At 44.1% G+C, this 21,026-nt stretch overlaps 1 protein-coding gene across 3 annotated transcripts in view; it reads right to left on the bottom strand.

Annotated features, from left to right (window-relative positions):
- The window catches only part of LOC144668050 (formin-like protein 1), a 280,427-nt gene that overhangs the window by 127,820 nt on the left and 131,581 nt on the right, over window positions 1–21,026 (bottom strand). For all 3 annotated transcript variants that reach the window (XM_078529803.1, XM_078529804.1, XM_078529802.1), the window contains exon 3: window positions 1,497–1,577. In XM_078529803.1, coding sequence (XP_078385929.1) covers window positions 1,497–1,577 — 81 coding nt within the window. The remainder of the gene's footprint in view (window positions 1–1,496; window positions 1,578–21,026) is intronic.

Below are 21,026 nucleotides of genomic sequence, written 5' to 3' on the forward strand. Positions count from 1 at the left end.
TGAGCCCTCAGCCTGCAGGGGGTAGTGTGAACCCTCGGCCTCTAGGGGGGCTGTGTGAACCCTCAGTCTGCAGGGGGCCGTGTGAACCCTCGGCCTGCAGGGGGCAGTGTGAACCCTCGGCCTGCAGGGAGCAGTGTGAACCCTCAGCCTCTAGGGGGGCAGTGTGAACCCTCAGTCTGTAGGGGGGCAGTGTGAACCCTCAGCCTCTAGGGGGGCAGTGTGAACCCTCAGTCTGTAGGGGGGCAGTGTGAACCCTCGGCCTGTAGTGGGCAGTGTGAACCCTCGGCCTGCAGGGAGCAGTGTGAACTCTCAGCCTCTAGGGGGGCAGTGTGAACCCTCAGCCTCTAGGGGGGCAGTGTGAACCCTCGGTCTGCAGGGGGCAGTGTGAACCCTCGGCCTGCAGGAGGCAGTGTGAACCCTCGGCCTCTAGGGGGGCCGTGTGAACCCTCAGTCTGCAGGGGGCAATATGAACCCTCGGCCTGCAGGGGGCAGTGTGAACCCTCAGCCTCTAGGGGGCGCAGTGTGAACCCTCAGGCTGTAGGGGGCAGTGTGAACCCTCGGTCTACAGGAGGCAGTGTGAACCCTCGGCCTATAGGGGAGCAGGTTGGGCCCTCAAGGGTAAGGTGAACCCTTGGCCTTGAGGGGAGCAGGTTGAGCCCTCGGCCTGCAGGGAGCAGTGTGAACCCTCAGCCTCTAGGGGGCAGTGTGAACCCTTGGTCTGCAGGACGCTGTGTGAACCCTCGGCCTATAGGGGAGCAGGTTGGGCCCTCAAGGGTAGGGTGAACCCTTGGCCTTGAGGGGAGCAGGGTGAGCCCTTGGCCTGTGGGGTTTGTTGAACATTGACTGCATGCTTTGTCCAGGGTTCCCGCTGCCGGGTGCTATTCAGTCACTAACAGTACAAGTAGGCCCACGTCCACTTAGGGAGGCTTTGCCTGCTCAGTTTTGTTCACAAAGAGTAGGCTGCCTTCCCTCAGGGTCAGCACCTCACTGGCACTCAACATCAACACAGTTATCAGCCAATGACAGACACTGACGACAGGGATAACCTGAAGAGGCGTAAAAGAAAAATCACAATCACAAGCATTTCATGTTTGCTTTTTCTATGGCTTTTGAAAGTTGTCCTCTTCTATTTGGGGATATATGACACCGTCTGAGGGGCCGCTGCTTAGAGCAAATTTAAGGTACTTTCCAGCCTGTTTCTGTCATTACATCATCCACAGGTCCATTTACCCATTCTGAAACCTGACTAAATTTATACACTTAAGACAACAAGATGGTGTCAGTGTTCTGTCAATCTACTGTCTGCAAAACATCATTTCCAGATTTGCAAGGCAAAATTCAAGACAGTACATGCACTTTTGCAGATACCATTTTGCGCTGCTGCAATTTGCGCTAAATATCAACACCCTACGCATCATTCTACAGCTCAGACCATTGCTCCATTGACTAATCCAGCCTGCTGCTTGAATTATGTAAACTGATTCTTTGTATCTTACCTTCCTGACTCCGCCCTGATCCAGGAATCCCCTTAGTTTCTGGATGTAAGCAAATGGAGGATTCTTCACTTGGAATCGTTCCTGCAATGATTGAAACAAAAGTCAGCAAAATGCTCACCACGAGAGACAACCGTGGCAACATTATTGTATGTTCACTAGCCGCTCGGCATGGAGTGCAAATGAAATATTAGTTGGAATGATTTATAAAATCAACCTGTTAACAGGTTAAAGATCTTACATTTCTAAGTATTCCTGTCGACAGAATCTTACTTCCTGATGTCACATTTTTGTCATGTTTCCCTATTCTAACTCTGGAGGTGACCTCCAATGTTGGATACTGGTTGGATACTGTGGTAGTGGATTGTCCATCCATGTGGGACTTGCCGAATATTCAGTTCCGTTCAGGTAAAAATCAGGCAATTCCTACATAGGCAGATGATGCATTCTGCAATGTGGGGAAACTATACACTCTCCCCGCCCAGTGTTAACACTGACGATGGAAACTTGTCATCTTATAATGGTGGTTTACCAAGAGCAGTGACACTATGGCCGGGATTTTCCGGCCCTGTCGCGAGTGGGACCTGCCGGTGGGGGGGAGGCGACGCCGCAGCCAGAATTCCATTGACTTGCGCGGAGACCGGAAGATCCCAGAGGTAGGTGGGAGCGGTAAGTCCCGCCCTATAACTCCTCAACCCTCTACTGCAGAAACTCCAATTCTCTGCTTCTCAAATTAACTTCATGTTTTGTTACCTAAATAAAAATAAAATCTAAAATCAACCTATTGTATCATGATGTAAGAAAAGAGTTGGTGACTTTCGAACTGGGAAAGAATGAAGTGCACTGCTCTGTTCCAATCGCTGCTTAGACCCTTTAACCTGCTCCATACTGAGACCAAACATGAACCCAACTCCCCGTGTGCCAACTCTGACTGGGTTGGAAGCAGCTTTCATATTATTTTCCTCAGAATTTTTCTTAAAAATCATGGGCCTTTTCTCATTGTGGGTGACATGATTCGGCATGAAAGCAGAACTAGCTAAAGTGAACCGGCAAATGAGGTTAAGGATACGTCAATAGAGATGTAGTGGCAGACATTTAAAGGGATATTTCAGATTACACAGAATATATACACCCCAATGAGAAGGAAAAATTCCAAGGGGAGGGCCCACCATCCGATGTTACTAAAAAAGTTAAAGACAGTATCAAACTTAAAGAAAAAGCACATCATTACGCAAAGATGGGTGGCAGGTCAGAAGATTGGAAAGAATATAAAGAACAGCAAAAAATGACAAAAAGATTAATAAGGAGGGAAAAATTAGAGTATGAGAGAAAGTTAGCTGAAGATGGATGGTAAAAGTTTCTATAGGTGTTTAAATAAGAGAAGAGTTAACAAAGTGAGCATTGGTCCTATAGAGAGTGCATCTGGGGAATTGATAATGGAAAGTAGGGAGACGGCAGATGAATTAAGCAGGTATTTTGCTTCGGCTTCGCGATGGAGGACACGAGTAACATCCCGGAATTGGATGTAAATCAGGAAATGGGAGGGAGGAAGGAACTGGGGAAAATTACAATCACCAGGGAGGTGGTAGTGAGCAAATTGTTGGGGCTGTGGGCTGACAAATCCCCAGGTCCGGATGGACTTCACCCTAAGGTGTTGAAGGAAGTGGCTAGTGAGATAGTTGATGCACTGGTTTTAATTTTCCAAAATCCCCTAGATTCAGGGAAGGTTCCATGAGATTGGAAAATAGCAAATGTAGTTCCTTTATTCAAAAAAGGGAAGGTGACAGAAAGCAGGAAATAGGCCAGTTAGCCTAACATCTATCATAGGGAAAATGTTAGAAGCTCTTATTAAAGGTATTTTATTATTAAATTGTATTGTGTGTATTATTAAAGATTTCCAGAAGGCATTTGTTAAAGTGCCACATCAAAGGTTATTACGGAAAATCAAAGCTCATGGTGTAAGGGGGGTAACATATTGGCATGGATAGAAGATTGGCCACCTAACAGGAAACAGAGAGTTGGCATAAATGGGTCTTTTTCTGTTTGACAGGATGTGACGAATGGTGTGTCACAGGGATCAGTGCTGGGGCCTCAACTTATTACAATTTATATAAATGACTTGGATGAAGGGACCGAAGGAATGGTGGCTAAATTTGCTGATGACACAAAGATGGGTAGGAAAATAAATTGTGAGGAGGACATAAGGAGGCTACAAAGTGACGTTAGATAGGTTAAGTGAGTGGGCAAAGATCTAGCAAATGGAGTACAATGTAGGCAAATGTGAAATTGCTCATTTTGGCAGGATGAATAAAAAAGAAGCTTATTATCTAAATGGTGAGAGTTTGCAGAGTTCAGATTCAGAGGGATCTGAATGTCCTAGTGCATGAATCACAAAAGGTTAGTATGCAGGTACAGCAGGTAATTAGAAAAGCTAAAAGAATGTTATCATTTATTGTGAGGGGAATTGAATACAAAATTAGGGAGATTATGCTTCAGTTGTACAGGGCATTGGTGAGACCACATCTGGAGTATTGCGTACAGTATTGGTCTCCTTATTTAAAGAATGATGTAAATGTGTTAGAAGCAATTCAGAGAAGGTTTACTAGACTAATATCTGGAAAGGGCTGGTTGTCTTATGAGGAAAGGCTCACAGGTTAGGCTTGTATCCAGTGGAATTTAGAAGAGTAAGAGGCGAATTAACTGAAACCTTTAAGGTCCTGAGGGGTCTTGACAGGGTGGATGTGGAGAGGATGTTTCCTCTTGTGGGAGAATCTAGAACTAGGGGTCACTGTTTAAAAATAAGGGGTCGCTCATTTAAGCCGGAGATTAGGAGAATATTTTTCTCTCTAAGGGCTGTGAGTTTTTGGAACTCTCTTCCTCAAAAGGCGGTGCAATCAGAGTCTTGGAATATTTTTAAGGCCGAGCTAGATAGATTCTCGATTAACAAGGGTGAAAGGTTATCGAGGGTAAGCGGGAATGTGGAGTTGAGGTTACATGCAGATCAGCCACGATCTTATTGAATGGGGGAGCAGGCTCGAGGGGCCGAGTGGCCCATTCCTACCCCTAATTCATGTGTTCATATGTATGACTAGATTCCACTGATTATTGAGCACAACATGAAGAAGATGTAAAGACTGCTTGAAAACCCACTCTAGATCAGTGCAAACTAGACATCCAAAAGTGGAAGCGACTTGCTTGAGCTAGGAAAGCCTGGTGAAGAACCATTCATGAAGGCCTCTCCTACTACAGGGTCCATCATATCGGTGATGCTGAGTGTCAATGGCAGATGAGGAAATCCCACCTGAAGAATCAAGACCCCCAACCTTTAACCACTTGATTCTGATTTATTAAAATAGTAGTAATGTAGCTTAAGTAGTATAAGATGTCTCAAATTCTCCAAAAAATACCAATGGATCTTGTATCACATTACAAATCGCAAACCAAGTAATACAACTTTCATCCTTGTTTTCAACTCACTGCATATCCTCCCTATTTCTGTAACCTCCACCAGTCCTCCACCCTTCTGAGATCTCTGCACTCCTCCAATTCTGGCCTCTTGTGCATTTCTGATTTTAACAGCTCTACCATTGGCGGTCATGCCTTCAGCTGCCTAGGTCCTAAGCTCTGGAAATGTCTCCCTAAGCCTTTCCATCTCTTTAAGTCTCCCCCCTTCTATCTCTGCTCCGTAAAATCTACCACCTTCATCAAATTTTTGGTCACCGGTCTTAATATTTCCTTAGGTATCTCGATGTCAGATTATGTTTGGTAACACTCTCGTGAAGCACCTTGGGACATGTTACAATGTTAAAGATGCTCTCTGAATTCAAATTGTTGTTGCGAGTAACATTATATTAAGGATTAGCAAATACTACCTCAGTGCGAGAACATAAACTTTTCACCAGTACTCAATAGTAGGTGTTGATCATTTTCATAATTTGGAAAAACCTGGATGTGAACTTGGACAATGACAGAATTTGCACTATCACAATATCTTTACAGTGTAGAAGGAGGCCATTCGGCCCATCGAGTCTGCACTTGCTCTCTGAAAGAGCATTCCACCTAGTCCCACTCTCCTGCCTTATCTAGCCTCAGCTTGTTAACTGCCTGGTGAAACAGAGATTCGCTCAAACTCTAGATATGAATCAACAGTTATACCCATTCCCTGCCTTAAACTTTGAACAGGAACAAAGGATTATTGTAATTTAATATATCTGTTAATCAAAGTGGCACTCAAAGGCAAGAACATTGACAGCTTTGCATGATGGGATGGTTGACTCATTATATCTATGATATAGAGGGTGACAACCTTCCCTCACCAGTCAGCAGTCTCCTCTCCAAACAATTAGCACCGTCTCTGTCTCACAGCTCAGTAATCAGTGTTAAATATTTCTAACAGCTGGATGGATTAGCACATGTTAAGCAGCCTCTAGAGACAGAGGTGGATCATCCACCTTTGAAGTGGTTGTCTGTGTACCAACCAGCTCTCCAATGTGAAGCAACACAATGCTGAAAGAATTTCTCTCAGTTGTGGCCGCAATGATCAGACCTTGTATCCCATAGAAATGTTTCTGCAAATACCGGCTGACCCCAAAATCATGACTGCACCTATCAAACGCAGATAAGCAAGCCTTTACTTTATACAAAAAGTAACTGCGCGGCAACATAATTTTGAGAAAGAAGAAAAAGAAATAAAAACAGGAAATTGCTGGAAAACACTCATTAGACTTGGCAGCATCTTTGGAGAGAGAAACAGCATGAATGATTCAGGCCAGCACTTATTACCCTTCTCAAGGGCAATTTGGGATGGACAATAAATGCTGGCCTAGCCAGCGACACCTACATCCCATGAATGAATATAAAAAAAGATTGATAACCCTCCATTAGAGTTAACTCTTATCCTCGGGGCGTTAGGGCAGGATTTTTTGCTGAGTGAGTGGGTGCGTACCCGACCCGCTCGAGCGTAAAATGTCGCGCGCTGACTTTGAGTGAGAGTTCCGATGTCATCGCACACTCGCGCGATAGTTCAGTCAGCACGCGCAGGAATCGGCAGCGCGCCCGCTGACAATTAAAAGGCACATTGAGGCCATTAGCAATGCAATTGATTTAAATTTTTCACTGCCCATCCAACCTTTTGGGCCTTTGCATTTTTTGCGAAACCTCATCCACGGGCGGGATGAGGTTTCACTCTGTCATTAAAAAAAAATAGAAAAATTTCATCCTAATTTCTAAAATGTCCCTGCTTATGTGGTGGGCAGAGTTGCAGGAGGGACATGTTTTTTTTTAACATTTCAAAAACCATCATTTTTAATTGCCAAAACCCTTCATCTCCCTGAGGCAGCTCTGCGCTTTTCCAGAGTGCACCTGCACGCATGCGCTCTTGACCTCCTCCCCAAACCCCCCCCCCCGCCATACAGGCAGCGCTAAGCACTGAAGCACACTCACCTGCCCCCACTGAGCCCACTGGATGGGGGAAAAATCCTGGCCTTAATAAATTTGTATCTCTCCACAGATGCTGCCTGATCGGCTAAGTATTTCCAGAATTCTGCATTTTTATTTCAGATTTCCAGTATTTTGCTCTTGAAGAAAAAGACTTGGATAGTGCCTTTCCACGTCCACATCATGCTTCACAGCCAAGTATTCTTGAGATGTGGGTCACTGTTGTTGTGCAAGCAAATGTAATTGCCACAAGCTATTGAGATCAATGACCAGTTAATCCGTTTCATGTGGTTTTGGTTAGAGGGATGAACTTTGGCTTGCATAACCGGGAAACTCCTGGCTCATCTATAAATTATCCAAATTTCGCCCTCTCATCCAAAATGAAGCACGTTCGTAGGAGAAAGCTCTTTCCGAACTCAACTCCTGGAGTTTGAGCCGAGGACATTCTTATCCAAAGGCAGGTAGATTAGTGAAACTGCCACTTCTTGGGGCCCAGTTGACTCTTACAACCCTTTTAACTTTGCTGTTATGTCGGGGGGAGCTTTAAACATGTCCGTCCATCTTCCAAAATTCCCTAGATTCTGAAAAGGTACCAGCAGATTGCAAAACCCCAAATGTAATGCCCTTATTCAACAGTGGGGAGAGACAGAAAGTAGCAAACCATAGGCCAGTTAGCCTAAGGTCTGCCATTGGGAACCATTATTAAGGAAGTAGTAGCAGGATGTTTAGGAAATCATAATCAAATCAGTTTGAGTCAACATGGTTTTATGACAGGGAAATTGGGTTTGATAACTTTATTAGAGTTCTTTGAAGTTCCAACAAGCCGGGTGAATAAAGGGGAATCAGTATATATGGGGCAGAATCTTTCCTTTGGTGTGCAGGCTCAACGGGGGCAAGAGGGGGACGGTCAAGAAGCCGACCACCACCCATGATAGGGCCCGGAAGGCAATTTCACACCAATTAAGGCCCACCCAGCGTGAAATGCGAGCGGCAGCGCTGAGCGCTTGCCTGTGTGTTGGGGCAGGGAGGAGTGTAAGCCGGGTAAGTACGACTTTAGCGCATGCGCACAGGTGCACGCTACATCATCTCCCTGGAGCAGAGCTGCCTCAGGGAGATGAACTGATTTCGGATAAAAAAATTAAAGATCTTATAAACGTTATTGAACATGTCCCCTCATGCAGCTCTGTCACATGAGCAGAGACATGTTTTTAATTCAAGTGTAAAATTTTTAAGTGATTTTTATTCGCTTCCGGAAACCTCATCCTGCCCGTGGATGAGGTTTCCTAAAAAATGTAAAGGCCGCTTGGCCTTTTCGCCTGCCTGCCAACCGTTAGGTTGGATGGGTAGCGTAAATATGAATTTAATTAACTTTTTAATGGCCTTAATAGGCCTTTTCATTGTTGGCGGGCGTGCTGCCGACTACGGTGCCCGTCCGCCAATTGAAATATTGCAGGACTGCGCGATGACGTCGGGACGCTCGCTCGACATCATTGCGCATCATTTTACGCTCGACTGGGTTGGTGGCACGCGTGCCTGCCAAGTGTCATTTTCTGCCCATAGCATATTTGGATTTCCAAAAGGCATTCAATAAGGTGCCACAAAAAAGGTTACCAAGGGCTCATGATGCCAATGGTGGTTTTCTACCAGGGATAGAGGATTGGCTAACTAACAGGGAACAGAGAGTCACAGGATAAATGAGTCATGCTCTCACACTCCACCTGCTCTCATACCCACATGTCCGTCCTTGGCCTGCTACAATGTTCCAGTGAAGCCCAACGCAAACTGGAGGAACAGCACCTCATCTTCCGATTAGGCACTTTACAGCCTTCCGGACTTAGCATTGAGTTCAACAACTTCAGACCATGAACTTGACCATGGCCAGAATATTACCTTCGGCGTGCAGGCGCACACCCAACACGCACAAATGTAATATGACGTGAGATGATGTAGGGCATGCGTCCCAACGTCATCGTGCACTAAACAACACTTGGTTTGGCGGGCTCATGCCGGAGTCAGCTGCGTGCCCGCTGATAACTGAAAAGCCTACTAAGGCCATTAATGAGCTCATTATGTTGAAATTTATGCTGCCTGTCCAACCTAACGGTTGACGGGCAGGCGAAAAGGCCAAGCAGCCTTTACATTTTTTAGGAAACCTCATCCATGAGCGGGATGAAGTTTCCTAAAGCTGATACAAATTAAATAAAAACCATGATTTTGAAATTTAAAACATGCCCCATCTCACGTGACACAGTCACTTAATGTTTCATGAAGTTTTTAATGTCTTTATTTATTTTTTTAAAAAGCGCTTCAATCTCCCTGAGGCGCGCTCTTCCGCGTACCAGGCCCCGTCCCCCTCCTCCCCCCACCCGCACAGGTAGCACTCAGCGCTACCGTTCATAATCCACCCAAGGTAGGCCTTAATTCGCCCGCCCACATGAAATCGCGGTGCGGAGCTGATCATGGGCGGTGAGCGAAAAATTCAGGACCATGAAAGGGAAATTTTTTTTATCCAATTAAAAAAATTTAATTTACATTTTCATTTATTTTATCTATTCACTTTTTCCCCCTTTTTCCCCAACCAGCCTCCCACACAGGGCCATCTGTCACTTGTTACTATGGTGTCTTTCACAGAGTGCTGACCCTTGTTCTGCTATTAAAATTCTGCTATCTAGCCTTTATGCCCTTATCAGCACCTTCTTTACTCTTTACCACTGCCATTAACACTCCCTTTGCCTTGTGTCCATGCCTTCTTTGTCAATCTCTCCTTAGCTCCACCCCCTCTTAAACAGTATAAAATCCATCACATTTCTATCTCTCTTTAGCTTTGAAGAACAGTCATACGGACTTAAACCATTAACTCTGTTTCTCTCTCAGATGCTGCCAGGCCTGCTGAGTTTTTCTAGCATCTTCTGTTTTTATTTCAGATTTCCAGCATCCGCAGTATTTTGCTTTCATCTCGTGGTCTGAAGTTTTTTAAATGCCCCATTTTTCAAACTTAAAAAAATACAGGCGCTGCTGTTAGTGAGAGTTATAAAAACCTCTGCTGGACCACTTTGATTGGCAGGTGTGTTAGAAAAAAATCCACCTGCTCATGCAACTTCAATAGAGCTCTTTGTTGAATTTTCCCAAGGGCTACCGTTATGAGATTATGAATACTTGGCTGAGCTTCTAAACTACAATGATCTCAGCAGGAAGTTTTGAGTTCACAGTTTGATTGACAGTTCAAAGGGTCTTTTAAAGGATTAGCTGTCTTTGATGTGGGGGTCTGAATAGAAGTTTGCTTTTGTAAGACTTGAGGACATTTAAAAGCTTTGAATGGGTTTTATGAGTGGGAGGTTTTTTTCACCAAGTGTCTAGGAGTGAGAGCTGTATGAGATTTTTAGAGGTGTATTTTTTTCAACTCCACATGGCTCCATGCTCCCACGGCAGATGCTCAGTGAGTGGCCATTGGGGTGGCACGGAGTGTATGAGGGGCCATGTGGGTGGGTGGGTGTCATAAGTTGGCATTGAATAGACATGGACGTTATGAGGGTCCATTGCGGGTGGGTGGTGGGGTGACGGGATGAGGGCTAGAGTGCCTAACAAATTATAAAGCAACTGGGACAAAATCCCAGAGTGCCAAGGCGGCTCTTTAAACTTAGCCTGCCTTGCCCGCCTGCCATGGCCACCTACATTGTGCCTCCAGGGTAGGCAGGCTTGCCTCCATCTCGCACCCGCCCTCAGTGTAAAAATTGCGCGATTCAGGGGAGGTCCGGTGAGTCAGGGAATTTCCCAATTTGAGTGTCCTGCCTCGATAGCCAAAATCTGGCCCTTGAACCATAGTGGAGTGAAGGGTGATGGGAACAGACAGCAAGTGGAATTAATGCCAAGGTCAGATCAGCCATGATCTTACTGAATGGTGGAGGGGTTCTAGGGCCTACTCCTGCTTCTATTCCTTATGTTCTTATGGTGACACCCTCATTGCTAAACACCATTTATTTTGTGTGTTTTAATATACGAGATGTATCAGAGTAAATGAGGGCTTTGTGACAATTGAAGGCTCTTGTGAGCTGCTGCCCACAACAAACAAAGCTACAATCACACCTTCCGAACTTGGCTGCACCTTCATTCAGGCAATGTTTCCCACTTTGGTAACATCTCCCATCTGGACCCTCAATTGCGTCATATATTTTTCCTGTGCTCCAAACCAAAACATGAATCCACATGTACTGCTTTAAGTAATAAACACAGACCTGAAACAGTGGTTTCAGGCATGGGGTGGATTAGACAGCTTTATCTCTGTCAGCTGTGGCTCAGTTAGTAACATTCTTACCTCTCAGTCATAAGGTTGTGGGTTCAAGTCCCATCATAGGCCTTGAGAACAAAAATCAAGGCTGACACTCCAAAGCTGTACTGAGGAAGTGCTGCACTGTTGGAGCTACTGAACTAGATGAAATATTAAACCTCCCAGGTGAACATAAAAGATCCCATAGTGCTATTCTGATGAAGAGAAGGGGAGTTAGCCACGATGTCCTGGACAATATTTATCCCTCAAAGGTGGATAATCACAAAACAGATTATCTGGTCATGATCACATTGCTGGTTATGGGAGCTTGCTGTGCCCAAATCGGCTGCTGCGTGTAGTATAAGGGTCTGGCACACACACCGTTAATGTGGGACTGAGTACAGACTGCCCACACAGTGATGTAAGAAGGCACATGACCCCAAGCTATGGCCATTGTGGTGTTAGCCGGAGACTTGTTAAGGTCTAGACACGGAGACATCTCTTTGCCTGTACCCCTTACTGTATATACATATATAGTTACAAGTAGCTAATAAAGACTTGCTTTTAACATACAGATGGCTATGAAGACTTCCTTAACAGACATGTTCTGTAACCAACACCATTACAAGACAGAGTTCCTACATTATAACAGTGGCCGCACTTCACAATGTATTTCATTGGTTGTAAAGGGCTTTGGGATGACCTGAGGTCACGAAAGGCACAAATGAATGCAAGTCTTTCTTTCTCGATCATCAGTGGTTGTGGTTGAAATGATGAAAGATTATCAGGTACCTCAATAGCTTTAATTAACCTCCATTGACTGTTCATAGTTAGTTATTATAACAAGACATTTGCAGAGCAGCAAGCTGTTACTGAATCTAGAATTACTTGTTCATAGAATCTTAATCTTGTAATCCTAGTGCCTTCTATTAGGGATCAGATTACCTGTTCTCAGGTACTGTGAACTCAACTGGGAATCTTATGCCTTTCGCCTGCTGTTACTGGCGTGTGCACTCATATTATGTAACTCGTTCCTGCAACAGCTGTAAGGCATCCCTTCACCTTAGGGACAGAACTAACCAATCATCGGCACCAAACACAAGTCATTTACAAGGAGACAGCTCCCTTAGATTGATAACATTTCACCTCATTACAAGATCGCAAGATAGATGTGGATGAAGTGGCCATTCAATCCATTCTAGCTCATTCATCCAGAAAGAACAGTTCTCTGTCACAGTAACCAACTGTTCCTGAAATGATTTCAGTTGTTTTTCTCCATTATCCTATCCAGAACTCCAATCCACAGGTTGCTCGTTCTTTTTGATGTCATCAGTGCTCTCCACAATGGACTTTCATCCTTCACGCTCTGTAAACTTCAGCTCATCCAAAACTCTACTGTCCAAACCCTACTGCGCATCAAGTTACATCCACCCATCTCTCCGTCCTCACAGTTCTACATTGGCCCCAATCTCCCATATTTAAAATTCTCATTCTTCTGTTTGGATCTCCCCATGGCTTTGTGGGTTCCTATCAGAGTAATCTTTTTGAGCCTTCAGCAACTCCTCCCTCCCCCAATATTGCACTCATAATTTTTCCGGCTCCGGCTTCTTCTACATTCCCTCCAACATTCATCCCATAATTGGCAGTTATGCCTTCAGCCACAGTGGCTCCAGGCTCTAGAATTCACCCCCTAAGTCCTTCCACCATTCTGCTGCCCTCACATCACTAAAGGCCCTCCTCCTTAAAACCCACCTTCACTGACCAAGCTTTTGGTCTCCCCCCTCCCCCCCCACCAACCCCCGCCAGCACATTCTCCCTCCCTATCTTTTCCTCCTTGTCAGTGTCCATTTTCCTTCCACCCCTGAGCAACATCTTGGCCCATTTCCCTTCATTAAATGTACTACAGAATTGCATTTGTGTCAAATATAACTTCTGGGCATTGCTCCCTCATTAATTTGTACCAAGTATGAAAATCACATTGCAATCTCATTTATAGCCTGTGGTCCTGATTATTTTACAGCTTCATTTTCTTTGTTGAGTTTTACTCCAACGAATCAACACAAAGGATCTGATTTACTTTCATCAGCCAATGTCAACACTGAGCCCAACCATATCAATAACTAAAACAAAAACAGAATTACCTGGAAAAACTCAGCACGTCTGGCAGCATCAGTGGAGAAGAAAACAGTTGACGTTTCGAGTCCTCACAACCCTTCGGCAGAACTGAAGTATAGTTAGGAGAGAGGTGAAATATAAGCTGGTCTAAGGTGGGGGGCGGGGGGAGAGAGAAGTTGAGGGTGGGGTGGTTGTAGGGATAAGCAAGCAGTGATAGGAGTAGATAATCAAAAGATGTCACAGACAAAAGGATCAAAGAGGTGTTGAAGGTGGTGATATTATCTAAGAAAAGTGCTAATTAAGAATGGATGGCAGGATACTCAAGGTACAGCTCTAGTGGGGGTGGGGTGGAAAGACTAACAAAGTTTTAGTTTTAGATTTAAAGGAAATATGGCTGTGAAAGTGGGTTTTAGTAAACACCTTGTCAAACACCAGGAGAGAAATGGAAAGCAATGAAGGTGAACAGGGCAGAAGAGACAGGCGGAAATCCTGTCGGAGAACAGAGCAGTACTTCTTCAGGGAGGGCATTTCTTGAAGAGAGGTGGCAGTCAATTAAACACAGAGATAAAAACAAAAAGCTAAAAGCTACTGCGGATGCTGGAAATCCAAAACAAAAACAGAATTACTCGAAATGTCAACTGTTTTCTTCTCCACCGATGCTGCCAGACCTGCTGAGTTTTTCCAGGTAATTTTGTTTTTGTTTTGGATTTCCAGCATCCGCAGTAGCTTTTAGCTTTTTGTTTTTATCTCTGTGTTTAATTGACTGCCACCCCTCTTCACGAAATGCCCTCCCTGAAGAAGTACTGCTCTGTTCTCCGACAGGATTTCCGCCTGTCTCTTCTGCCCTGTTCACCTTCATTGCTTTCCATTTCTCTCCTGGTGTTTGACAAGGTGTTTACTAAAACCCGCTTTCACAGCCATATTTCCTTTAAATCTAAAACTAAAACTTTGTTAGTCTTTCCACCCCACCCCCACTAGAGCTGTACCTTGAGTATCCTGCCATCCATTCTTAATTAGCACTTTTCTTAGATAATATCACCACCTTCAACACCTCTTTGATCCTTTTGTCTGTGACATCTTTTGATTATCTACTCCTATCACTGCTTGCTTATCCCTACAACCACCCCACCCTCAACTTCTCTCTCCCCCTGCCCCCCACCTTAGACCAGCTTATATTTCACCTCTCTCCTAACTATACTTCAGTTCTGCCGAAGGGTCGTGAGGACTCGAAACGTCAACTGTTTTCTTCTCCACCGATGCTGCCAGACCTGCTGAGTTTTTCCAGATAATTCTGTTTTTGTTTTGGATTTCCAGCATCTGCAGTAGCTTTTAGCTTTTTGTTTATATCAATAACCACATGTGTTGCAGGTGCAGGAGCCCCTGCTCTAACCCAAAACCTGCCTTTACTCCAGCATCAGAAGAGTAACTCAACTAAACCAGTGCAACTTCCAATTTCCCACATTAGCCATATATGGGCTCCTCATGTAGCGCTAACTCATGCCGAACTGTAGCTGTTGACTCTTACAAGCAACGATTTCAATGGCTTACGTCCGTATGGCATCCTATTGGATCAAGCTGGAGTTGAATCAACTTCTCAAAGCTAATGTGACAGCATCCAAACCAGCAATTCCACACAGAAAAAAAGAATCCATTCTGTAATGGACATCTCCAGATCAGTGCAAACTTCATTCAATGAAAAGAAAAATGAAAAGAAAGAGAACAATGAGAGTCATGTTGGGTGCAGTGCCGATCAATGTGATTACAGTTGTCAGAGGTATTCTATAGTCTGGTGGGAACTGATCATTGTACAAGGCTTGTACAAGGTATTAGCAATCATTGCAGTAAATGACAAAATGACAAGATAAAACTAGCTGTCATTGGTCATGAATTGGGCCCAAACAATGTGCCAGACTCCAGATGTTTCACATTCACCCAAGGTCAGACCTGGCTGTGTAGCACCCGAAATTCCCCAAACCCCTCCTTTCATGGTCAAATATTACAGAATCACAGAGTGCGGAAGAGGCCCTTCGGCCCATCGAGTCTGCACCGACACGTGAGGAACACCTGACCTACCTACCTAATCCCATTTACCAGCACTTGGCCCATAGCCTTGAATGTTATGACGTGCCAAGTGCTCATCCAGGTACTTTTTAAAGGATGTGAGGCAACCCGCCTCCACCACCCTCCCAGGCAGCGCATTCCAGACCGTCACCATCCTCTGGGTAAAAAAGTTTTTCCTCACATCCCCCCTAAACCTCCTGCCCCTCACCTCGAACTTATGTCCCCTTGTGACTGACCCTTCAACTAAGGGGAAGAGCTGCTCCCTAGCCACCCTGTCCATGCCCCTCACAATCTTGTACACCACGATCAGGTCGCCCCTCAGTCTTCCCTGCTCCAACGAAAACAACCCAAGTCTATTCAACCTCTCTTCATAGCTTAAATGTTTCATCCCAGGCAACATCCTGGTGAATCTCCTCTGCACCCCCTCCAGTGCAATCACATCCTTCCTATAATGTGGTGACCAGAACTGCACACAGTACTCCAGTTGTGGCCTTACCAAGGTTCTATACAACTCCAACATGACCTCCCTACTTTTGTAATCTATGCCTCGAAAGGCAAGTGTCCCATATGCCTTTTTCACCACCCCACTAACAAGCCCCTCCCCCTTCAGAGATCTATGGACACACACGCCAAGGTCCCTTTGTTCTTCAGAACTTCCTCGTGTCATGCCGTTCATTGAATACTTCCTTGTCAAATTACTCCTTCCAAAGTGTATCCTACAGGCACTGATTACCTGTGCTTATTCTAGAAGAGTAACCCATTGGGTGAGGTACGAGAAGAGAAGGAAAATGGGAAAAGTGAAAGTCTTCTGGGTTTTATAGTTTTAAACACACTAAATTTTCTTGTGTTAAATATGAAACAGGTGGAGGAACTGCCAGATACATTTATATCCTACTCGTGGAGTTTGGTCTAACTCATTCACCAATCTGCTGCTTAGATATAAACCACGCTGGCCTCTTCATGAAATGTGTTTGAGAGAAAAGACTGTGCATAATGACCACAGTTATTAAGAGCAACACACAATAAATCAGAAATAATTGAATCAAGCCTCCTACGTAAGTGAAAGATCAGCTGCCGACAATTACTCAATATCCTATAAGTTCACTTCTAAACACGTTCTCGAATGTTTCACTTTTTTTGTGGCCGGCTAAATGATAATTAACTTCAGTTACCTTCGTTTTGTCATTTATTGCAATGAGTGATAATGCTCAGCATTGAATGGGATGTTTCTGTAAACAGTTTTCACATCGTGACAGACTGCATGCAGCCAAGAACTGTACAGGAAAGAATGGCCCATTTCTGCTTGAGCCCACATCATCTTGCAACTAAATATTAAATATTCATTTTCGCTTCACAAATAATTGCGATGCAAAGTCAATAGGCCAGGAGTTGGATTGATGGAACTGAGCAGTTGCCAATGTTGCTTACAAAGGAAATCAATCTGATGTTTTGGAAGTTCACTGCCATTTAACCTCATCCTCACTGCGCCCCTCAGTGATCCCAGCTCAAACACGTGTGTGTGTGTGTGTGCGTGTGTGTGTGTGTGTGCGCGCGCAAGTCAGGTAACTCGAGTTGTCCAAGCTCGCAAACGCAAAGCGGGCAAGGTGCCAGACCATTATCAGTGCCAAGGGAGCCACCCCCACGTCACACACTCACTGTCATGACATGAAGAAAAAGCAGCAGCTACACTGTAGGCCTATAAAAGGTCCCGTGGCCAAGTGAAATGGTGCCTGTGTAGGTATTAGATAGATCGCCACAAAAGCCTCTCTGCATTCATCCATTAGTTCATTGCTACACTATTTTTGGAAATTTTCACCACATGTTTCTTGACCAGTTTTTTACTCATGAGAAAAAACAGAAGAGATGTGCGAAAGCCATGTGTGAATTTTGAGGATACCGTGTCCTCTGTAAAAGTAAGTAGCTGACGCCTTGATTAATAAAAGCTATCAATCCGCTCTCGTGGGTTGCGAGATATCTACAGATTAATAAAGAATGATCAGATTGGAAAAGTTTGAAGACTTTTGTCCAATTATTTAATTTTCTAATATGCTTGTTACATATTTTTCTTTTCAAGGTTAGATTTGTCAACTGAATGAGGAACCAAAATGACCAGTGAACAAAACAGGAATTAATTCTTTGAGAAATTTTATTTTGTGACTGTTGCTGGTCTTGGCAACTTTGAAAACAAATCTTGGTGGCTGATTGGCTGCTTTCTCTGTGTGTTGTCAGACTGTTAATTGGTAACTTTTCAATCCTGTTTATATTTGAGCAAAAAACGGTAGTGGTTATTTAAAAATGATTGATGATTATTGTACGCAGCAGGCATATTTGCCTTAATTTAATTTATGGGACATTGCATACATAAGAATTCTAGTTGGAAAGAGAGCTGTGTATATCATTTTAATTGCATCCAGGCTTTTATTTTCTCCAGAACAAGACTATTAACAAAGTCGCAGTGGGATGTTTCCTTTCGCATCTGCCTCTGGTACATTGAAAGTAGCCCTACCATGAACACTGTGACCTAAATATCTCTCAGTTAGGAATCGGCATTAGTTGTTCCATTCAGCCAGTATTAATTTGGACGAGAAGCTTTGGAGCAGGTTGTCTGAAAGATCAGAAATAAAAAAATCTAGCTTTTCAAATTAAAAATCCAATCGTGTCACTTGCTGTTCTAGCTTAGGAATCAGTTATTAAGATCGTTGATCAATGTTCTTCAGCCACTCTGGACTCAGATGGAATGTTAACTGAATGTTAATACAACTGGAGCCTCAGAAGATAAATTAGGTGCAATGAAACTACCAGTGGCAGTGGGATGAGGCCCTTAAATGGCCATTCATCCAGGCAGCAAGGCCGACCTCGACCTCCCTCACCCCTGACTTAATCTGGGAGAGTGGGGAAGGCAACAGGCTTTCTCGCCCAATTAAATAGCCCTCCCCCCCCACCGCCTCCCCGCTGCCCTCTCACCTGCCAGTCCACTCCTGGGGCAGCATTAAGTTCTGCCCACAGAAAGGGGAGCAGGCCAATCAGCCCCTCAAGCATGCTCTGCATTTCAGTTAGATCATGGCTGATCTGTACGTCATCTCCTTTTCCCTGAATTCATTTCATAGACTTCGATACCCTTCCCTAACAAAAATCTATCTGTCTTAAAGATTTCAATTGTGACCCAGCGTTGACAGCCATTTTGGGGGAGTTCCAGGTTTCTACTACCTTTTGTGTGAAAATAAAATGCTTCCTGATTTCACTCCTAAATATCTTGGCTCTGATTCTTAGATTCGATCCTCTTGTTATAAATTCCACGATCAGTGGAGGTAACCTCTGCCCTGTCAAATCCTCCTTAAACCAGATGTTTTCTAGTGATGGTGCAGCAGGTGTTGGGAAAAGGGTTTCTAATGTCCCTGAAGCCTCAGCTGCAGAGAAAGGTTTCTGAACTGTTTCTCGAAGATTCCATCAACAGGTGAGTAGGTGAATAATGGACCCCCATGTTTGATTGGAAAATCCACAGCAAGTTTCAATATAATCACGCAAAGCCAAGACAATCCAGTTATAACTGGAAACTGGGAACCTCCGATAACCTAATGGAAGGTGATTGATGAGATATTTGTACCCATGCCTAATGTGTATACCCTGTTTGAATACAACAGCTCAAACTCATGGCAGGCTTAACACAGCAACAGTAACTGGAAACCCAGATAAGAAGGACTAAGGAAAGCCCTCCATTTGGTTTTTTATCTTCGCATTGTGCTTAAACATTATTCATGTATCTCTGGGGAGTACGAACATCTGGCTTGAACAGCAGATCTGATTTCCAGTCACGTCCTGACACTGTGTTGTTAAACGTTTGGCTTCCTCTTTTCTCCCCGCGATACGGCAAATGTCGCCAATAGTGTTTGAGTACCAGGGCTGGTGCCTGCACTGGGCAGACCCAGATAACTAGAAACAACACAAACGACATCAAATTTCTGTCTTTTTGTTGTTTTAACACATGTAGCACAACACTGATTTAAGAAGTTCATCCAATCACAATAAATGGTGTTGCTTTTTAAACATAATTTTGTAGGCTTCTGTGTAATAAGCTGGCTCTTATCCAGGCATTGGGCTAACTGAAGAGGGTGCCCTGTTGTCCCCATTGGTTCTGTAATCGAGTATATCAGAGGTATACTCAGACCAATATAAAATGGTGTGCATACGGATACGTATAGACTACACTCTAGGATTCACAAGGAGGTGGGCACTCTGTGACAAACGACTCACTTGCTGACCCTGATCCTGATCCAGTCTTGCTATCTGTAAGGCTCAAGTCAGGCAGGTGATGGAATACTCACCACTCGAATGTCCAGAGGGTGTCACCAGTCAGGATGCACTCCTGAGTATTCTCACATCGTGATCTGGACCACAACGGGCAAGGCAATACTCACTAACTTCCAGGCTTCTTACTGCCTCTTTTACATTGGTAGTCACTATGTAACCATATTACCACAATGCAGAAGGAAGCCATTTGACGCATGGTGCTTATTTTGGCTCTTCTGCCTAGTCCCACTGCTTTGCACTCTCCTTCTAGCCCTACAACTGATCTAAATTTAGCAACTTTTTCTTTAAAAGATGCAATGGTCAATGCCTTGTCTATTCCCTGTGGCAAAGTATTTCACGCTCTAGGAACTCTTTGCATAAAGACATTTTCCTGCCTCTCCTCTCTCTTTTTGTGATAATTTTAGGCTGATGACCTCTCACACTGACTCTCCAACCAGAGGGAATAGTCTATCAAAATCCTTCGTAATTTTAGAAGCCTCTGTGACATCTCTTCTTAACCTCATCCATTCCAGTATTGCAAACTCTCCTCATACTATAGTTTCTCACCCTTAGTATGATCCTTGTAGGTCTACACTGTACACTCTATGGTTTTCATGCTCTTTCTACAAGACACCCAAAACTGCACACATTGCTCTAACAGTGTCCTAACCATGGCTTTATGCAAATTTATCACTATATCTCACATGCGCTTTATGCTCTATATATAAGACCTGAAAAATGTTGTTGATCTTTACTAATTGATTTATATCTCTGTAGTCTTACATTCAAGGAACAATGTATTGGAAACCCCCAGGCCTCACAGCCATCCACACCTTTTAGCCTCTTCCCATTGTGTCTATACTCACTTTTCTTGTTTCTTTCTTACAAGATGCATTACATCACACTGCTCCATATTAATTTGCAGCAGGTACCTGCCTGTCCACTAACCTCACTATATGCCCCCGTAATCTTCTACAGTACTCGTGTTGTTTGTCAAATCCCCTACTCTTGAGTCATCAAGTTTCAATATTGCACTTTCCGCATTCAAGTACAAATTTCCTATATATAGAATGAGCCAACGCCCAACAGTCAATTTGCATATGACAAAATACCAAGAAGGGCAATTGAATTAAGGGAGATGGTAGTGTAGTGGCAATATTACTAGACTCTTAATCCAGTGGATTCAAATCCCACCATAGCAGCTGGTGGAATTTAAATTCAATTAATAAATCTGGAATTGAAAATTAGGCTCATTAATGGTGACCATGAAACTATCCTCGATTGTTGTAAAAACCCTGGTCTGGTTCAATAATGTCCTTTAGGGAAGGAAATCTGCCATTCTTACTCAGCCTGTGACTCCAGAACCACAA

Source organism: Cetorhinus maximus, chromosome 25, assembly GCF_964194155.1.
Source record: "Cetorhinus maximus chromosome 25, sCetMax3.hap1.1, whole genome shotgun sequence".
NCBI classification, from domain to species: domain Eukaryota; kingdom Metazoa; phylum Chordata; class Chondrichthyes; order Lamniformes; family Cetorhinidae; genus Cetorhinus; species Cetorhinus maximus.